Raw genomic sequence first — 14,523 nt, 5'->3', positions numbered from 1 at the left:
TCCTCCCCTCCAATTGGCGCGCAAAGTAACACCCCCCGTGAGAGGGCTTAAAAAGCTCGGTCGTGATTTCTGCTGATCGGATTAGCGCACGGCACAGGTCAAAGTTGGCGCTTAATTTGGTAAAAAAAAAAAAAAAAAAAAAAAAAAGAACAAGTGCAAATTGCAAGCAATAAAAACAGGTGCACATATATATGATTCATACGTACATACATAAACGGTTTTGCCACTTGGCACTATATATATATGTGTTCAACAAGAAGAAAAAGTTGCGCACCTATCCTCATGACCCTTGGGGTTGAAAACAATAAAACAAAAAAATAAAGGTAAAACAGCACAAACAAATGTGAAGCGCTGAATACATACCGTAAATCATGTATAAAAAAGAGGCGAAGCGTAAACTGCATTGCAAGCATGTATTACGCCATTGCGAGGAAAAGTGCTGTGAAACTCATCACCTCAAAAAAAAAAAAAAATAAAATAAAATAACGCGTAAAAATGCATATGATCCACGCGCAACATTGATACATGTATATATATGTAAGCACATATGTACATACGCAACATGCATGTAAAAAATTAAAAACCATTTCCCGTTTTCTCAACATTTTTTAAGAGCCTTATTTTTATTTTATTATTTTTTTTTTTTTTTTTCCCATTTTGAATGATTTTGAATCTTTCACGTGTTGTTCGTTTGAGTCAGAACACATCCCTTTTTTAACCTATTCGTCGTGGATACGTACATAAGTACATACACGTACGAACATACGTAAAACTATTTATTTTCACGCGCACTTAGCCTCTTTGCGCCCACATTTGTTCATGCAAAAGTAGTCAAGATGAGGAATACGAGGCCGTTTATTTTTCTCCTCGCGCTATGCGTGTTAAATTGTATTAGGGCCATAGATTCCAACAGTAAGTACCTACTTCGTTCGTGAGTGCGTCAATGCATGCGTCACTACGTTCATACGCTTAAAACGTATGCACGCTTTATGCGTGGGGTAGCATCGGAAATTTTCCCCTAAGGGAACAAACACGAGTGAAGCATGCAGCACGTATAGCGATATCGTGGAATGAGGGGGTGGGAGGAAAAACCGTTGCGCGTTGGCATGATGAATTTGTACCGCTCTGCCAAGTCGCACAACATGTAATGGTGGAAGGGCGAAAAAAAAAAATTAAAAAGAGGGTTTGCCCTCCACCCCCTTATGTGTTGCTTCACTTGGTGGTTATTACATATGAACCGCTTGTTCACCCCCTGCGTGACCGCCCCGCATTCATGCATAAACAAACACCTGTTCCACTTTCCCCCTGCTCACTCTCCAGTTGAAGGCCCCGTGATCGGAATTGACTTAGGTACGACTTACAGTTGCGTTGGTGTTTTCAAAAATGGCAGAGTCGAAATATTGAACAATGAGTTGGGAAACCGTATCACGCCATCCTATGTGTCATTCGTGGACGGAGAAAGGAAAGTGGGAGAAGCAGCTAAATTGGAAGCCACCCTACACCCCACACAGACAGTATTCGATGTGAAACGATTGATAGGAAGAAAGTTTGACGACCAGGAAGTTGTGAAAGATAGGACTTTATTGCCATACGAAATTGTAAACCAGGAAGGAAAGCCAAATATAAGAGTACAGATAAAGGATAAGAAGACGACCTTTGCGCCAGAACAAATCAGTGCCATGGTTTTGGAAAAAATGAAAGAAATAGCTCAATCCTTTTTGGGAAAGCCAGTTAAAAACGCAGTTGTAACAGTACCAGCCTACTTCAATGATGCACAGAGACAAGCAACAAAGGACGCAGGAACCATTGCAGGTTTAAACATTGTTCGTATTATAAATGAACCAACTGCAGCAGCTTTGGCTTACGGTTTGGACAAGAAGGAAGAGACGAGCATTTTGGTCTACGATTTAGGAGGAGGAACTTTCGATGTGTCCATTTTAGTCATCGACAATGGTGTGTTTGAGGTTTACGCCACGGCAGGAAATACCCATTTAGGAGGAGAGGACTTCGATCAAAGAGTTATGGATTATTTTATCAAAATTTTTAAGAAGAAGACAAACATAGATTTAAGATCTGATAAGAGAGCCATCCAAAAGTTAAGAAAGGAAGTCGAAATTGCAAAGAGAAATTTATCTGTAGTGCACTCTACACAGATTGAGATTGAAGACATCGTAGAAGGACATAGTTTCTCTGAGACCTTGACGAGAGCCAAGTTTGAAGAATTGAATGATGACTTATTTAGAGAAACTTTAGAACCCGTAAAGAAGGTACTAGATGACGCAAAATATGAAAAGAGCAAAATCGATGAAATCGTTCTAGTAGGAGGATCTACTCGTATCCCCAAAATTCAACAAATTATAAAAGAATTTTTCAACGGTAAAGAACCAAATAGAGGTATTAACCCAGATGAAGCAGTAGCATACGGTGCTGCCATTCAGGCGGGAATTATTTTGGGAGAAGAATTGCAAGATGTGGTTCTGCTAGATGTTACTCCACTAACCTTAGGTATAGAAACCGTTGGAGGTATCATGACCCAACTGATTAAAAGAAATACAGTTATTCCAACGAAGAAGTCACAGACCTTTTCTACCTACCAAGACAACCAACCAGCTGTGTTAATCCAAGTTTTTGAAGGTGAAAGAGCATTAACCAAGGATAACCACCTTTTAGGAAAATTCGAACTTTCAGGAATCCCACCAGCACAGAGAGGTGTCCCCAAAATTGAAGTGACCTTCACAGTAGATAAAAATGGTATCCTCCACGTAGAAGCGGAAGATAAAGGTACAGGAAAAAGTAAGGGAATTACAATTACCAATGATAAAGGAAGACTGTCCAAAGAACAAATCGAAAAAATGATTAACGATGCAGAAAAATTTGCCGATGAGGATAAGAATCTACGAGAAAAAGTAGAAGCGAAAAACAACCTTGATAATTATCTACAGAATATGAAAGCCACTGTGGAGGATAAAGACAAATTGGCAGACAAAATTGAAAAGGATGATAAGAACGCTATTTTGAATGCAGTAAAAGATGCAGAGAACTGGCTGAGCAACAACTCCAATGCCGATGCGGAAGCGCTAAAGCAGAAGTTGAAGGATGTAGAGGCTGTTTGCCAACCTATTATTGTAAAGTTGTACGGACAACCAGGCGCCAACTCCCCACCCCCAACTGGAGACGAGGACGTCGAGAGTGACGAGTTGTAAATTTTGCCATAGGAACGAACGTTGGGGTGTCATTAAGTAGCTGTGTAATTTGTGTAGAGAAATTCCCTTCATTCGTATGCGCATCCGTGGGCAGTTGTTCACTCGCCCGGGGATCACCCAACACACCCCAATTTTTTTTTTTTTTTTTCTTCTTTTCCCATCTTTTCTCTCTTCCCCTCTCTCTCTCTCTCTATCTCGCGCACAATTCCCCCATTTTACCATTGATAAGAAGCGAATTACATGCGTTACACGCTCAAGCGGGTAGATGCTTTCGTGTGCTGCGAGGAGTCACTTCTCATAGTAGTGTAACTGAGCCATTGTATACCGTCTAGCATATTGTCTAGCACATAACTTTCTAGAAAAAAAAAAATTAACTTCCTAAACAGCGTATCTCATATCGTAGTATATTGTATAAAGGAGATGGTTTGTGCGGGGGGTGTATTAGCGGGCGCCGCATCTTCTGGGTAGAGGAACTCCATCGGAAATTCCGTTATCCATTTGGATTGCCATATCGCCGAAAAAATGGCGTCGTAAAAAAAAACCCCACGTGGATGCACGCGCTGGAGATACGTAAACGGCTCGCTGTACCCGTAGAAGGGCATACAACACTGCATGGCTGAAACCCGCCGCTAAGGTTCTGCTTCCCAATTGTATAGCAAATCTTGTTAAAGGAGAGACGGATGCGGACAGACTTAAAATTTCGGCGGACAAGGTGCTCTTCGAAAGGTCACAATGTGATCGCAAACAAGTTGCGTCCTTTTTCGGTGATTTGTTCACCTGGTGATGCGCAATACCTTTGTCCTAGCTCAAGTGGACTCAATATGAACTGCGTTTTATTTACTCCCTTTAAAGGGGACACTAAACCAGCTACGCTTTATCGGGGGGCAGGTGGCATACAAAGGGAAATATCTTTTTAGTGCACCTTCCCCGGATCAATAAGCCAAATGGGTACCCTTCCAGCTGTGCAAGTTCATCACCCTGGTGAGTTTCCCGAATGAGCGAAAAGAAAACTCAATTGGGAAGACGCCTCTACTGGGCGAAAGTACAACTGGGGAGGATATATCACCCACGATGGCAACATCCTGTAACATTTATTTTACCCCATTTGGGTGATCAGACAAGGGGATGGGCAGGTGTTTTCCCATTTTTCTACCTTTGCTTTGTGGTGTTAAAAAAAGGATGATCCGATTTAGGCCACCCAATCGGGGAAAAAAAAGCAATTTCTCATGGTATTTTTCCCCCCTTAGCATGCCCACACCATTGCACATGTAACATAAAAACATAAATATACTTTTTTGATTTATCTCATGTTTATCCCTTCCGCGCAACACCCCTCTGCAACGTCGTGAATACAACAATCGCGTAGACCATTTTGACCCGCTCATAAAGTTAGGTCCGTTTTTTTCGCCAAAAGGGAGAGAATCTGAGCACACACAATGTAGGAAGTGTACCACGCGGGACAGCCCGAGACGCTTAACAAATGAATGCAAAACGGGAGAGTTGTCCTCTAGAACACTCGTGAAGGGAAACCAATCTCTAAAGGAACCGTTCTGTCTGAGAGACGAAAGGCGTATAGCCAACCCTGGTGCTTGGCTCGTTATCCCCATTTGAAGGGTCCCCCCCAAAAGTGGGTTTCCATCTCGACTCTTTCGCACGGCTTCCACAGCGCTCCGCCCCAGTGTGATAACGCACTGCACGCAGCTATCCCTTTAGTCGTATCCGCATGAGGAACAGGTTGTCAATGGGTACATAGATCAGATGTAGGTTTATATATTCACAAAAAAGTGTTTCAAAAAAAAAAACAGAAAATGAAATACACTAAATCGCAGAGGTAGAAAAACAGAATCACAGTCACTTGATATTTTTCGATAAAAAAGAAGATGCACCCATAAAAACAATTACAGATCCTATGAGGATACCGATGGTGCCGACAATTCTTACAAAGGAATCTTTATTCCCCATAGTCCCACTGGCAGGAACATCAACTTGTTCCACCTTTGGAAGAGATGCAAAGTACTGCAGAGAGTTCACCTTATCTAGAGATTTCTTCCCCTTCAAATTTATTTTATGCGTGTAAATAACGTCGCCACTTTTGCCACTTATAAATTTGGTGATGATACCGTTGCTGCTTAGCTCGTGAATGCAGAAGCCTATGTCATTGCTATAGAATAAGGATTTCCCATTTTTCATGTTGCCTTTTGAACCGGACATGGTACCGGACCCACAGGTTATGTGTGCAATGTTGCTATCTTCTAAAACTTCCATGTTATGGTCGTGACCAGATATATATAAATCAACTTGAGCGTCTTTTAGTAAAGGCAACAGGTAGTAAGCCAGGTAAGAGTTTCCTCTAGAATACCCGGAGGAGTATATAGGTTGGTCTCCTACGACAATAATATAATCTGCAATTTTTTTGGCGACATTTAACTGTGCCTTTAAGTCTGCCCATGCTCTTTCGTGTATTTTCTTGTATGGGAAATTTGAAGAGAGTATCCATGTGTCGATAAAAATGAACGCAGCAGCCATGTCCTTATGACCGGTTTTCACAATGGAGGGTCCAGTGGAGACAGTAAAATGAGTAAAATAGTGATACCAATAATTTGGCATGATCCATTTGGGGTAGGGGGTTTTATCTATATCTTTTTCTATGGTAGTTTGTCCATCCTCGTTTAAATACAACCCCTGACCTTTTAACAATTCTGAATTGTAATTCCCTGCCCAATCGCGAGTTCCCAATACGGTGAAGAAGGGCATATACATGTCTCCATTTTCTTCTGCGTACACATCCTCATATAAACTCTTCCAGGCAGGGTCATCCAAACCTTTCACCCCATCGAGGAAATTAGAACCCGGACTCACTATAAAAGTCACACGCTCATTCTTTATGTACTGCTTGAAATATTTGGCATTTAGCAATTGGGACTTGGATTCTTTTCCCCAGTCCCCCAGAGAGGCGAATCGCAGTTGACATTTTATTTCGTAACTGCTTATAAACAACAAGACAAAAAAAACATTGAACACCGTTTTACAAAAATTCATATTTGGCGACTTCTGGTGGGGTAGCTGCGGAGGTGCTGGTGTGTATTAAAGGGTGAGAATACAAGTATGTGCATGGGGGAACGTACACACATAAGCGCGACTGGACGTGCGTAGAATATGCAAGGCGTTTGTCAGTTCTCACACAAACATGGCTCACTCGAAGTGAAGAAAAATTACTTACCATAAGGGGGAGTAATGTTACGCGTGTAAGGTCGAGTGGACTACGCGAGGCCAAGTGGAAACGGCGGGACAATTAACTCAACTGAGGCAGTGATCAAAATGTACAAAAAATGGGTGGTGCGGAAAATACGCAAAAAAAAAAAAAAAAAAAAAAAAAAAAATGATGGAAGCGCTTGGACACGCAGGAAATTGCAAGCGGGGGAGGAAATAAAATGACACGATGAACTTACGCCGAAAAAAACTTCGTTCTTTTGGTTTATCCTTATCAGTGTGCGTACATGTGTGTGTACGTGCGTGAGTACATGGGTGTATGTGTATATTTCACACATGCATACTTCGTTAACCTAATTAAATCACATGAAGTGAGGAAGTCCCCTTTTACTATACATTTTTACATTTCAAAAAAAAAAAAAAAAAAAAAAAGAATTCTCGCGTGGTGGTATATAATTTTGTACACACAAAATGGGCAGAAAAAAAAAAAAAAAAAAAAAAAAAGTGAAACAAATGTGGCAAAAGAACAGGGAAGAAAAAAAAAAAGAAAAGAAAAGAGGAATGTGTAAGTGTTAATCGTTATCTTTGCGTCATTTTTTTTGCGCCACATTTTACGTCCCACTTTATGCCACATTTTACGCCCTGTTTTGCGCCTTTTATTTGCGCTATTTTGGCACTTTTTTAGCACTGCGTTGGACGGAATTTCCAGCACATTTGCAGCACTGCCTCTTTTCCATCGGTTGGCACTATTGCCCCTCGCCTATGGATGCACGTTTGTACGCATGCATCGCCTGAACCACGCGCCAACATATGCGTAAACATACACGTAAAAATACCCATAAACGTAAACATGCGACATGTGCATTTCGCGCGCGCCGTGGGATGTGTACATACGTGTATAATTCCTTCCACCACTGTGCTGATAACTTGTTAACAAATTGACCTTGTGCGTTTTTTTTTTTTCTGTGAATTCTTTCTGGCAATTTTGTTCACACACTGAACTACCCCAACCGGGCAATCGTTTCTGTTGTTAATGTTCCCCTTCGTTTCTACTCCGAATGGCACTTTCCACCGTTGTCCCTTCATTTCCATGCATACATGTTAACATGTGCGACACCATACGTACCTCATACACGCAATGAATGGGCAATGACCCAACAGGGGAGGAAGGCGAAAAGCGACAGGAATGTGAACTTTTTTGTGGCATCATTTCAGCATCAAAATGTGCTCCTACGGGGTTTGAATGAACAGAAAGGGGGAAGGAAGGAAAAGAGGACACCCATGTATATTTTCCTACTGTCTATTCTTACCCCTTCGTTCAGGGTTTGCCCATGTACAATCCCTTTATAGGAATGTTCCATGTTGGTGTGTGGCAGTTGTTTCTACATTTGCCATCTGTGCACGCAGTTGGAGTGCACCGCGAAGGCTCTTCTGAGTAACGTGATAGGGTGGCATAAAACAGGTAGAAATGAACAGTGAGGCAAAAGGAAAATGACGACATTGTGTACGTGTATATGTGCACCCAACAGGGTGTAAGGGGAGTCCCTTGGACTCTTTAACTTTGCGCGTTTTAACGGAACATCCTTGGAAGGGGGGTAAGCCATTTAGCACTGACCAATATTTCGTAGTGACCGTTTGGCATGCCCCATTTGTGCCTCCTTCGAAACTTTGTTCAAAGGCAAATCAACTTCCCCTGATAGGTGTGTATGCACTACGGTGGGCACATCGCCTACGCGTACTCACATGGGGGTTCACGTGTGCACGGCACTTTTTTTTCCCTACGTTAAAAAGCACAGGTGTTGTTAGCAAAAGGTGGGTCGTCATTCGTCATTTGCCTCAACCATTTGGAACTCCTGCGCCTCCTCGCGTATACATTAGGTGGCTACCCATTTATTATTTTTTTTTCCACGTTGTTAAATTTCTTTTAACCATTTGGAACGCAACGAAAGGGAATTGATCAGCCGAACGGGGGGGAAAAAATGACCATTCCAAATGGTTAATCACGTTTTTTCGCACTGCTAAAAGAAAAAAAAAAAGAAAAAAAAAGGAGGAACCATCGCGCCGTCACTGCGATTACCATTTCGACATCCCCCCCTTTTTATTTCTATACCATTTTTATAAGAAGGTCTAATATCCCAAAACAACATAAGGCAGGCAGTAAAACATATTATTGCTAAGGGCGTTTGTCTGGGATTACGCAACAATTCTGCCAACCTGCTTTGTAATCGATGTGACGGTTTGAAAACGACTTTCACTGAAATGGGGCACCTAATTTGAAAGAATAATTTTCTTTCTTTTGAGCAGAAGGTGCGAACTGCTAACCAATATGTTTAGGTTACTCGCATGCATATATCATCTTGCAGCGGATGGTGGTGCTGCTGCTAGGGGTTTCTCTTCCCGGTCGCGCCAGTTACACCAACTTCAACAAACCCCCAATAGCTTAACCCCCTAAAGAGTACAATTCTAACCCACGCGAACGAATCTCTGTAATAAATTTGAACATACAAAATTTATTTTCTTTTTAAACATGCCAAATGTACAGTGCTAAAAAAAGAAAAAAACAGGGACACTACAGAATGGTACATTGGGATGCAAACGGCTGCCTCGAAAGATAAGTTGAGCAGATCGTGGAATCGACTGTCCAGATAGATACTTCAGTAACAGGGGAGACTTGTTTGTAATGTTTTTTAAATTATAGCAACCCAAAATAAGAAAAAAATACAAAAAAAGGTTATTCATATTTGGAATGACATCCTTTCCTTTGAGTCATTATTTCGGCACAGCTCTAAAGGTAGCATCTGCATATACGACCACCTCAAAGCGAAAATAAAAAAACTTATACGCATAGGTCACTTTGGTTTTTTCTCTGTATTGAACTGTATTGTTCGGATGAATTCACTCATCGCAGTGATATGCCATGAGAGTCATGAAAAAAATCTAAAATGGTTTAGCTGCAGATGAAGACGAAAAATGTGGAAAACGCCATGGAGGAAAAAAAGAACGGGGCGGACGTAAAGCAGCAGGGATAAGTCATTACGGAGGGCTTAATGGGCATATAAAAAGATGTCCATAAAATGCGGTCATCGCAGCCATGGATATATAAAAATGTAGGCAAACTGAGGGAGGAGCAATACCCGAAAACTATAAATCACAAAAGGCCACGGAAATTAACTTCCTTAAAAAATTGACAAAATGGTGAAATAAAACGAAGTAAAAAAAATAATTATGCTTAAAAATAATTAAAACAAATTCTTTAATAAAATGTTCATCAAATTCATCCAAACGAGCTACTCAATTTTATACTTAAATATGTAAAATATTTTTTTTTTTCGCCAAGTCTCCTCAAACCGCAGTCATTTTTAAGACCGGAAAAAGGTATCCCTTGCATGTATATTCTTATTTCATTATATATAAAAAGATTATTATTTTTTTTCTTTTTGTGAAGTTCCCTGCGTATATACATATATATTTGCTACATGTATCACATTTCTGTGTCCCCAGGTTGACCAAAAAAAAAAAAAAAAAACACAAAATTGCAAAGTAACCAAATTGCAAAAATAACGAAACAGAAACACAGCCACTAAATAACGGCGTGTATTCACTCGACCCGGACTTTTTTGAAGCTTTCTTTTTTTTTTTTTTTTTTTTTTTATTTTTCCAAATTTAAATATCAGAACAAAATGCGTAAGAGAAGTAGCACCACGTATTTCAAAATCCTCCTATTGACGATAGTTCTTCTCATATCCGGTGCCCACATGGAAGTAAACAACCAGGCATACGTCGCGTGTATATGAAGCATGTGCCTAACATGTACTACTTGTACATCTGTATGCACGCTTACATACATACATGTGTATGTGGATGTTTTTTCACCACTCGGTGGCAAATTGTACTTGTGCAGCACTTGTGTTGTTAGTGGTCTGGCCACCGCGGTTGTATTGTCTGGTGCATGTGCACTCAAGCGTAGTAGTTTTCTTGGTTGCTCTTGCGATTGCTTGCTCCTCCGTTTGTGTTTTTACTTGCCCTTTAATTTGCCTTTTTTTTTTCCTTTTATTGCGAAACAGGCTGCTGACGAAGATGACAGCAAACTTAAGCCAGTAAACGTGGAGAGAAACACGGAGGGGGCGTCATGTTCCTTGAGGAAAAATGTCCAGGGTGAGTCCCCCGCTCGGTTGCTCTGCAGGGAGGAAAAACGGTTCTTCTGCAGCACTGTCTCCTGACCACGCTCTTCTTAACCCCCAGTTGTGTTCCCAAATGGCATGTTGCCCCCCTTTTACAACACACCCAAAAATTACCATTTGTGACTGTCCATCTATACAGGCGCGAACCAAATGCTATACGCAAATCTATCGGAGGGATTTAAGAATGAAGAGGAAGTAACCGAGGGAGACGATCAGACCATAAAGACCTTCACCAGGGAAGAGGTATGTACATTTATTACATATATACAAACGCGCGATTAGCTTTTTTTTTTTTTTTTTTTTTTTTTTTTTGGCTAGTTGGAAGCGAAAAATGGAGGGAAAAAGAAATTATGTAGACATCTATGTGCATGTCTCATGGGTGCTGTGACACCACTTTGCGAAGCGCTCCTTTCACCCATGCTGCTATCGCTTTCCTTTTTTTTACCAACCTTAAATTGTTCAGGTGGCAAAACACAACACGAAGAAGGATGCTTGGGTCATTTACAAAAATAAGATCTACGAAATTACATACTACTTGTTGTTCCACCCAGGAGGTAAGATCAGCAGAGAAGAGAGAAGAGTAATGAACGCACACATATGAGTGAGGAGGCAGCTTAGCTCGAGTAGTTCTGCTTGTTCTTTCGCACACCGCCGAGGAGTTACACCATCTCAAGATATTACTTACATTGGTTTGATCACCGCGTCTCTGCGGAACCATCCGACCACTTCCTCCTCTCATCACCATTTCCCTTTACCCGCGTAGGAGAAGACATCCTTTCAGAACAAGCGGGAAACGACATCACCGACTACGTGTTTCAGTACCACCCCTGGGTTAACGTTGAAAGGATCTTAGAACATAACTACAAAGGTAGGACGAAATGAAAAAATAAGAATTTGCATTGGGGAGCGTTGGAAGAGGGGTTCAACAGGGTGTGGAATATCCACCAAATGGCACACTGATCATGTTTTTATATATTCCCTTTTTGTATTTTTGGGGGGATTGGCCAGCCAAACATGACCATTCAAATTAGCTGCATTTGCAGTGACGCAGAAGTGATCCACTTCAAGTGTTAATTTGAAAAATAAAAAAAATGTGAAAAAAGGGGAATCCCCAATGTTGTGCATATATAGAGAGTTAAACAAAAAAAAAAAAAAAAAAGGGACATAATGAGGGGGAGGAAAAATTACATAATTAGATACATGGCAGAGCAGGTCCGAATGCTTGTCCCGTTTCATCTTTGCTAAATACAGCATGTGTCATACATGTGCCTCCTGCACAGCTACTGCGGAACACACACCGCGTTGATCCCCTTTGCCGACCCAACTACACGCTCAACGTGAAAAAAAATGCGCCCCCGCATGTGTCACGTAGGTGTACAGAACACTCCCTCACGAAAAGGCATCCCCATTTGTGTTCCCCCATTTTTTAGGTGACGTCGCGGAATAGACTGATGATCTGTAACCTCAACAAGAAAAGATACCCCCCTGTTCATGCAACACCAAAGTCGAGGCTTCCTCTTATTTGGCATTTTTCTCCTGCTCATATAGCAAATCAAGTATGTACTTATATTTATCCACTTTGTTGTCCCTGGTAGCGGTGACAGTCACATAAGAGTTTCTATTTCCGGGGATGCAGCCACTGACTAGAATTTCGTTTCGCTCCAAATTTAATCCTAACAGTTTTAAGTTAATCATGGTTCTGTATTTGTTCCCGTGCTTACCAGGCATTTTCTTTCCCTTTAGCACTCGTCCGATATGTGTAGATGCTCCTATGGAGCCAGGCTTACGGTGATGGGAACTTCCGTGTGACATGGGGCCTCTGTAGGTGGAACGTGGGGCCACAAAGTGAGAAAATGTACAAGCAAAGCATATAGAGACACGGTCAAATGAGGGGGTAACAAACTCCCCTTGCCATAAAAATATTTACTCATTTGTCACAACGCGAAAGGACGGTACACAAATTTGTCGTTTTATGTCTATCGAAGGTGAATATAGCGCTCGCCTTTTTTTATGCATGTCTACCCGTACGTGTGTGTGCATTTTTTTTTTTTTTTTCTTTTTTTTCGTATTGTTCAACGGTCGTTTGTTTTACGAAGGAAAAACTATTTGCCTCTTTAACCCCCTAATTATTCTTGCGTAGTGTCGTTCGCATAAAATGGGAAGCAACCATTCTGAGTACAGGTCGAAATGACATCGTCCATTTTGCGCCGTCCGTTCGAGGGCCATGTCGTTGCATCAACTCTGGGCAGTGCATCACAACATGGGTGGCGTATACCATATCCATGCGCAAATTTGTTCACGCACTGCTCGCACGTGATGTCTCTTTCATGCTTCTCACTCCAAATGAGGATAAACAAGTGAACACCGTTTTGGCGCATGGGTCAACGGAGCAACTACATAGTCTCACGCATAATTTGATCATGCGACCATTAAAATTACCCATTTGGCACTATCTCTCTTATCCTTTTTTTTTTCCTTTTTTTTTTTTTTTTTTTAATTACCTGCGAAATCCCCATCTCTTGATGACCCCGCAGAAACCCTTCCCCTTGGACAGCCCACGAACATTCACATATTTATAATTGTACAAATAGGACACATCTATAATTTGCCCCAGCACAAAATTCTGTGGCGGAGTTAAAGTTAAGCTGCATGTATTTTTATAATTACATCCAACCTTGGCTATCTGCCCAATTTCTGGTTTAAGTATCCACCTGCTTTCATCCAAGGGCTTCCCATAGGCTATCCCAACTTTGCCAAAGTCGAGAAAGCGGTAAATGACGTTTGGCATTATTTCTATTAGCGTGGCTGGGATTAGCTCTCCGTTGGGCGAGAATATAGACCTCATTTCGATTTTCTTCCCTCGTATTTGTATCTGCGCGGGGATGGACAACAAATGGACAGGCATGAATGAATACCCGTGTGCATGCGCGGGGTTACAACTTATGCACATCCATACAAGGGGGTAATTTTGTTGCCAACTAAATTGCGCTTTTTTTGGTTATTTTTATTTATTTCTTTTTTTTTTCAGCTCACTCGGTCTAATTCGTCCTTGTACGGAATGTCCTTGAGGTACTCCTGGGGGTCGTTAGGGTCCCTGGCGTGGATAAATTTCTTCATGTTCAGTTGGTAGTTTCGTTTTTTTCGCACCTGAGAGGGGGGGGGGGGGGGGTTTGTGTAAGTATAAATTTAAATCGGAGTAGTGGTGGTGTGCAAATAGGTAAGTGGACATGTTCATTGGGGAAAACCGCTCAGGAGGGCTGTTACGCTATGCACGGCCACTAGGATGGTGAGCTATTTTAACGAATCAAAGAGAGTTACCTCTTTCGACTTGTGCAAGCCGCTAGGCAAGCCTACGTCTTTTCCATTTTTATCAAAGGGGACTACACATCGGTGGTGGTGGGAAAGGGCAGAGATGAGGTGAAGCAGCCAAATGTTAGTACACATGTGTGTATCAATTTGGGTTCGGAGGAGAAAAAAAAATATATACGATGTCATTTTTTTCCCCTTACTTTTTTCCGAGTAATAGATATTTTTTACAAATTTGTAGTTATATATGCATTGGAGGAACACGGAAAGGATAAGAACTTCATAAAAGATGAATAAATGCATTATATATTTTCATTTCTGCGTATTTTATTTTATTTTTTTCTTTTTCTTTCCTCTTTGTTGAGATGGTCCTCATTTTTGCATTTTGTGCGAACAAGTATCTAATTATTGCGATTACTTCTTCGCCATGGTAATTTCCTCCTCGGGTGGAGAAAAGAAAAAAAAAAAAAATGTCACGCATGCCGACTTGGTCGTATGCTCAACGTGTGGCTTCCTCCCCCTTTGCTGGACGTACTCGGGTCCGTAAAGGGGCGTTGTCGGCATGGCGACGAGCGAGCCAGTTGCAGTGCGTGCTATCCGCATAAAATGGAACGTATGGCTGT

The 14,523-nt window shown here is 41.4% G+C and overlaps 4 protein-coding genes across 4 annotated transcripts; 2 read left to right on the top strand and 2 right to left on the bottom strand.

Moving 5' to 3' along the window:
* Window positions 1-665: 665 nt before the first annotated feature.
* On the top strand, window positions 666-3,203 carry PCOAH_00017390 (Glucose-regulated protein; the record flags this gene model as incomplete). Its single annotated transcript, XM_020058548.1, has 2 exons — window positions 666-912; window positions 1,321-3,203. 2 exons carry the CDS (start codon window positions 837-839, stop codon window positions 3,201-3,203), a joined length of 1,959 nt encoding a protein of 652 aa, XP_019914000.1.
* A 1,851-nt stretch (window positions 3,204-5,054) lies between these two features.
* PCOAH_00017380 (Acid phosphatase) lies at window positions 5,055-6,242 on the bottom strand (the record flags this gene model as incomplete). Its single annotated transcript, XM_020058547.1, has 1 exon — window positions 5,055-6,242. One exon carries the CDS (start codon window positions 6,240-6,242, stop codon window positions 5,055-5,057), a length of 1,188 nt encoding a protein of 395 aa, XP_019914110.1.
* A 3,851-nt stretch (window positions 6,243-10,093) lies between these two features.
* On the top strand, window positions 10,094-11,476 carry PCOAH_00017370 (Cytochrome b5-like Heme/Steroid binding domain containing protein; the record flags this gene model as incomplete). Its single annotated transcript, XM_020058546.1, has 5 exons — window positions 10,094-10,174; window positions 10,478-10,568; window positions 10,734-10,837; window positions 11,058-11,148; window positions 11,358-11,476. 5 exons carry the CDS (start codon window positions 10,094-10,096, stop codon window positions 11,474-11,476), a joined length of 486 nt encoding a protein of 161 aa, XP_019913965.1.
* Window positions 11,477-12,112: 636 nt separating this feature from the next.
* On the bottom strand, window positions 12,113-14,295 carry PCOAH_00017360 (Large ribosomal subunit protein l3; the record flags this gene model as incomplete). Its single annotated transcript, XM_020058545.1, has 5 exons — window positions 12,113-12,413; window positions 13,096-13,466; window positions 13,628-13,741; window positions 13,913-13,974; window positions 14,104-14,295. The coding sequence occupies 5 exons, from the start codon at window positions 14,201-14,203 to the stop codon at window positions 12,113-12,115; spliced, it is 948 nt and encodes a 315-aa protein (XP_019914075.1).
* Window positions 14,296-14,523: the final 228 nt, after the last annotated feature.

Source organism: Plasmodium coatneyi, chromosome 7, assembly GCF_001680005.1.
Source record: "Plasmodium coatneyi strain Hackeri chromosome 7, complete sequence".
NCBI classification, from domain to species: domain Eukaryota; phylum Apicomplexa; class Aconoidasida; order Haemosporida; family Plasmodiidae; genus Plasmodium; species Plasmodium coatneyi.
Note: the sequence above shows the minus strand (reverse complement) of the source record. Positions and strands in the feature narration are given on the sequence as shown.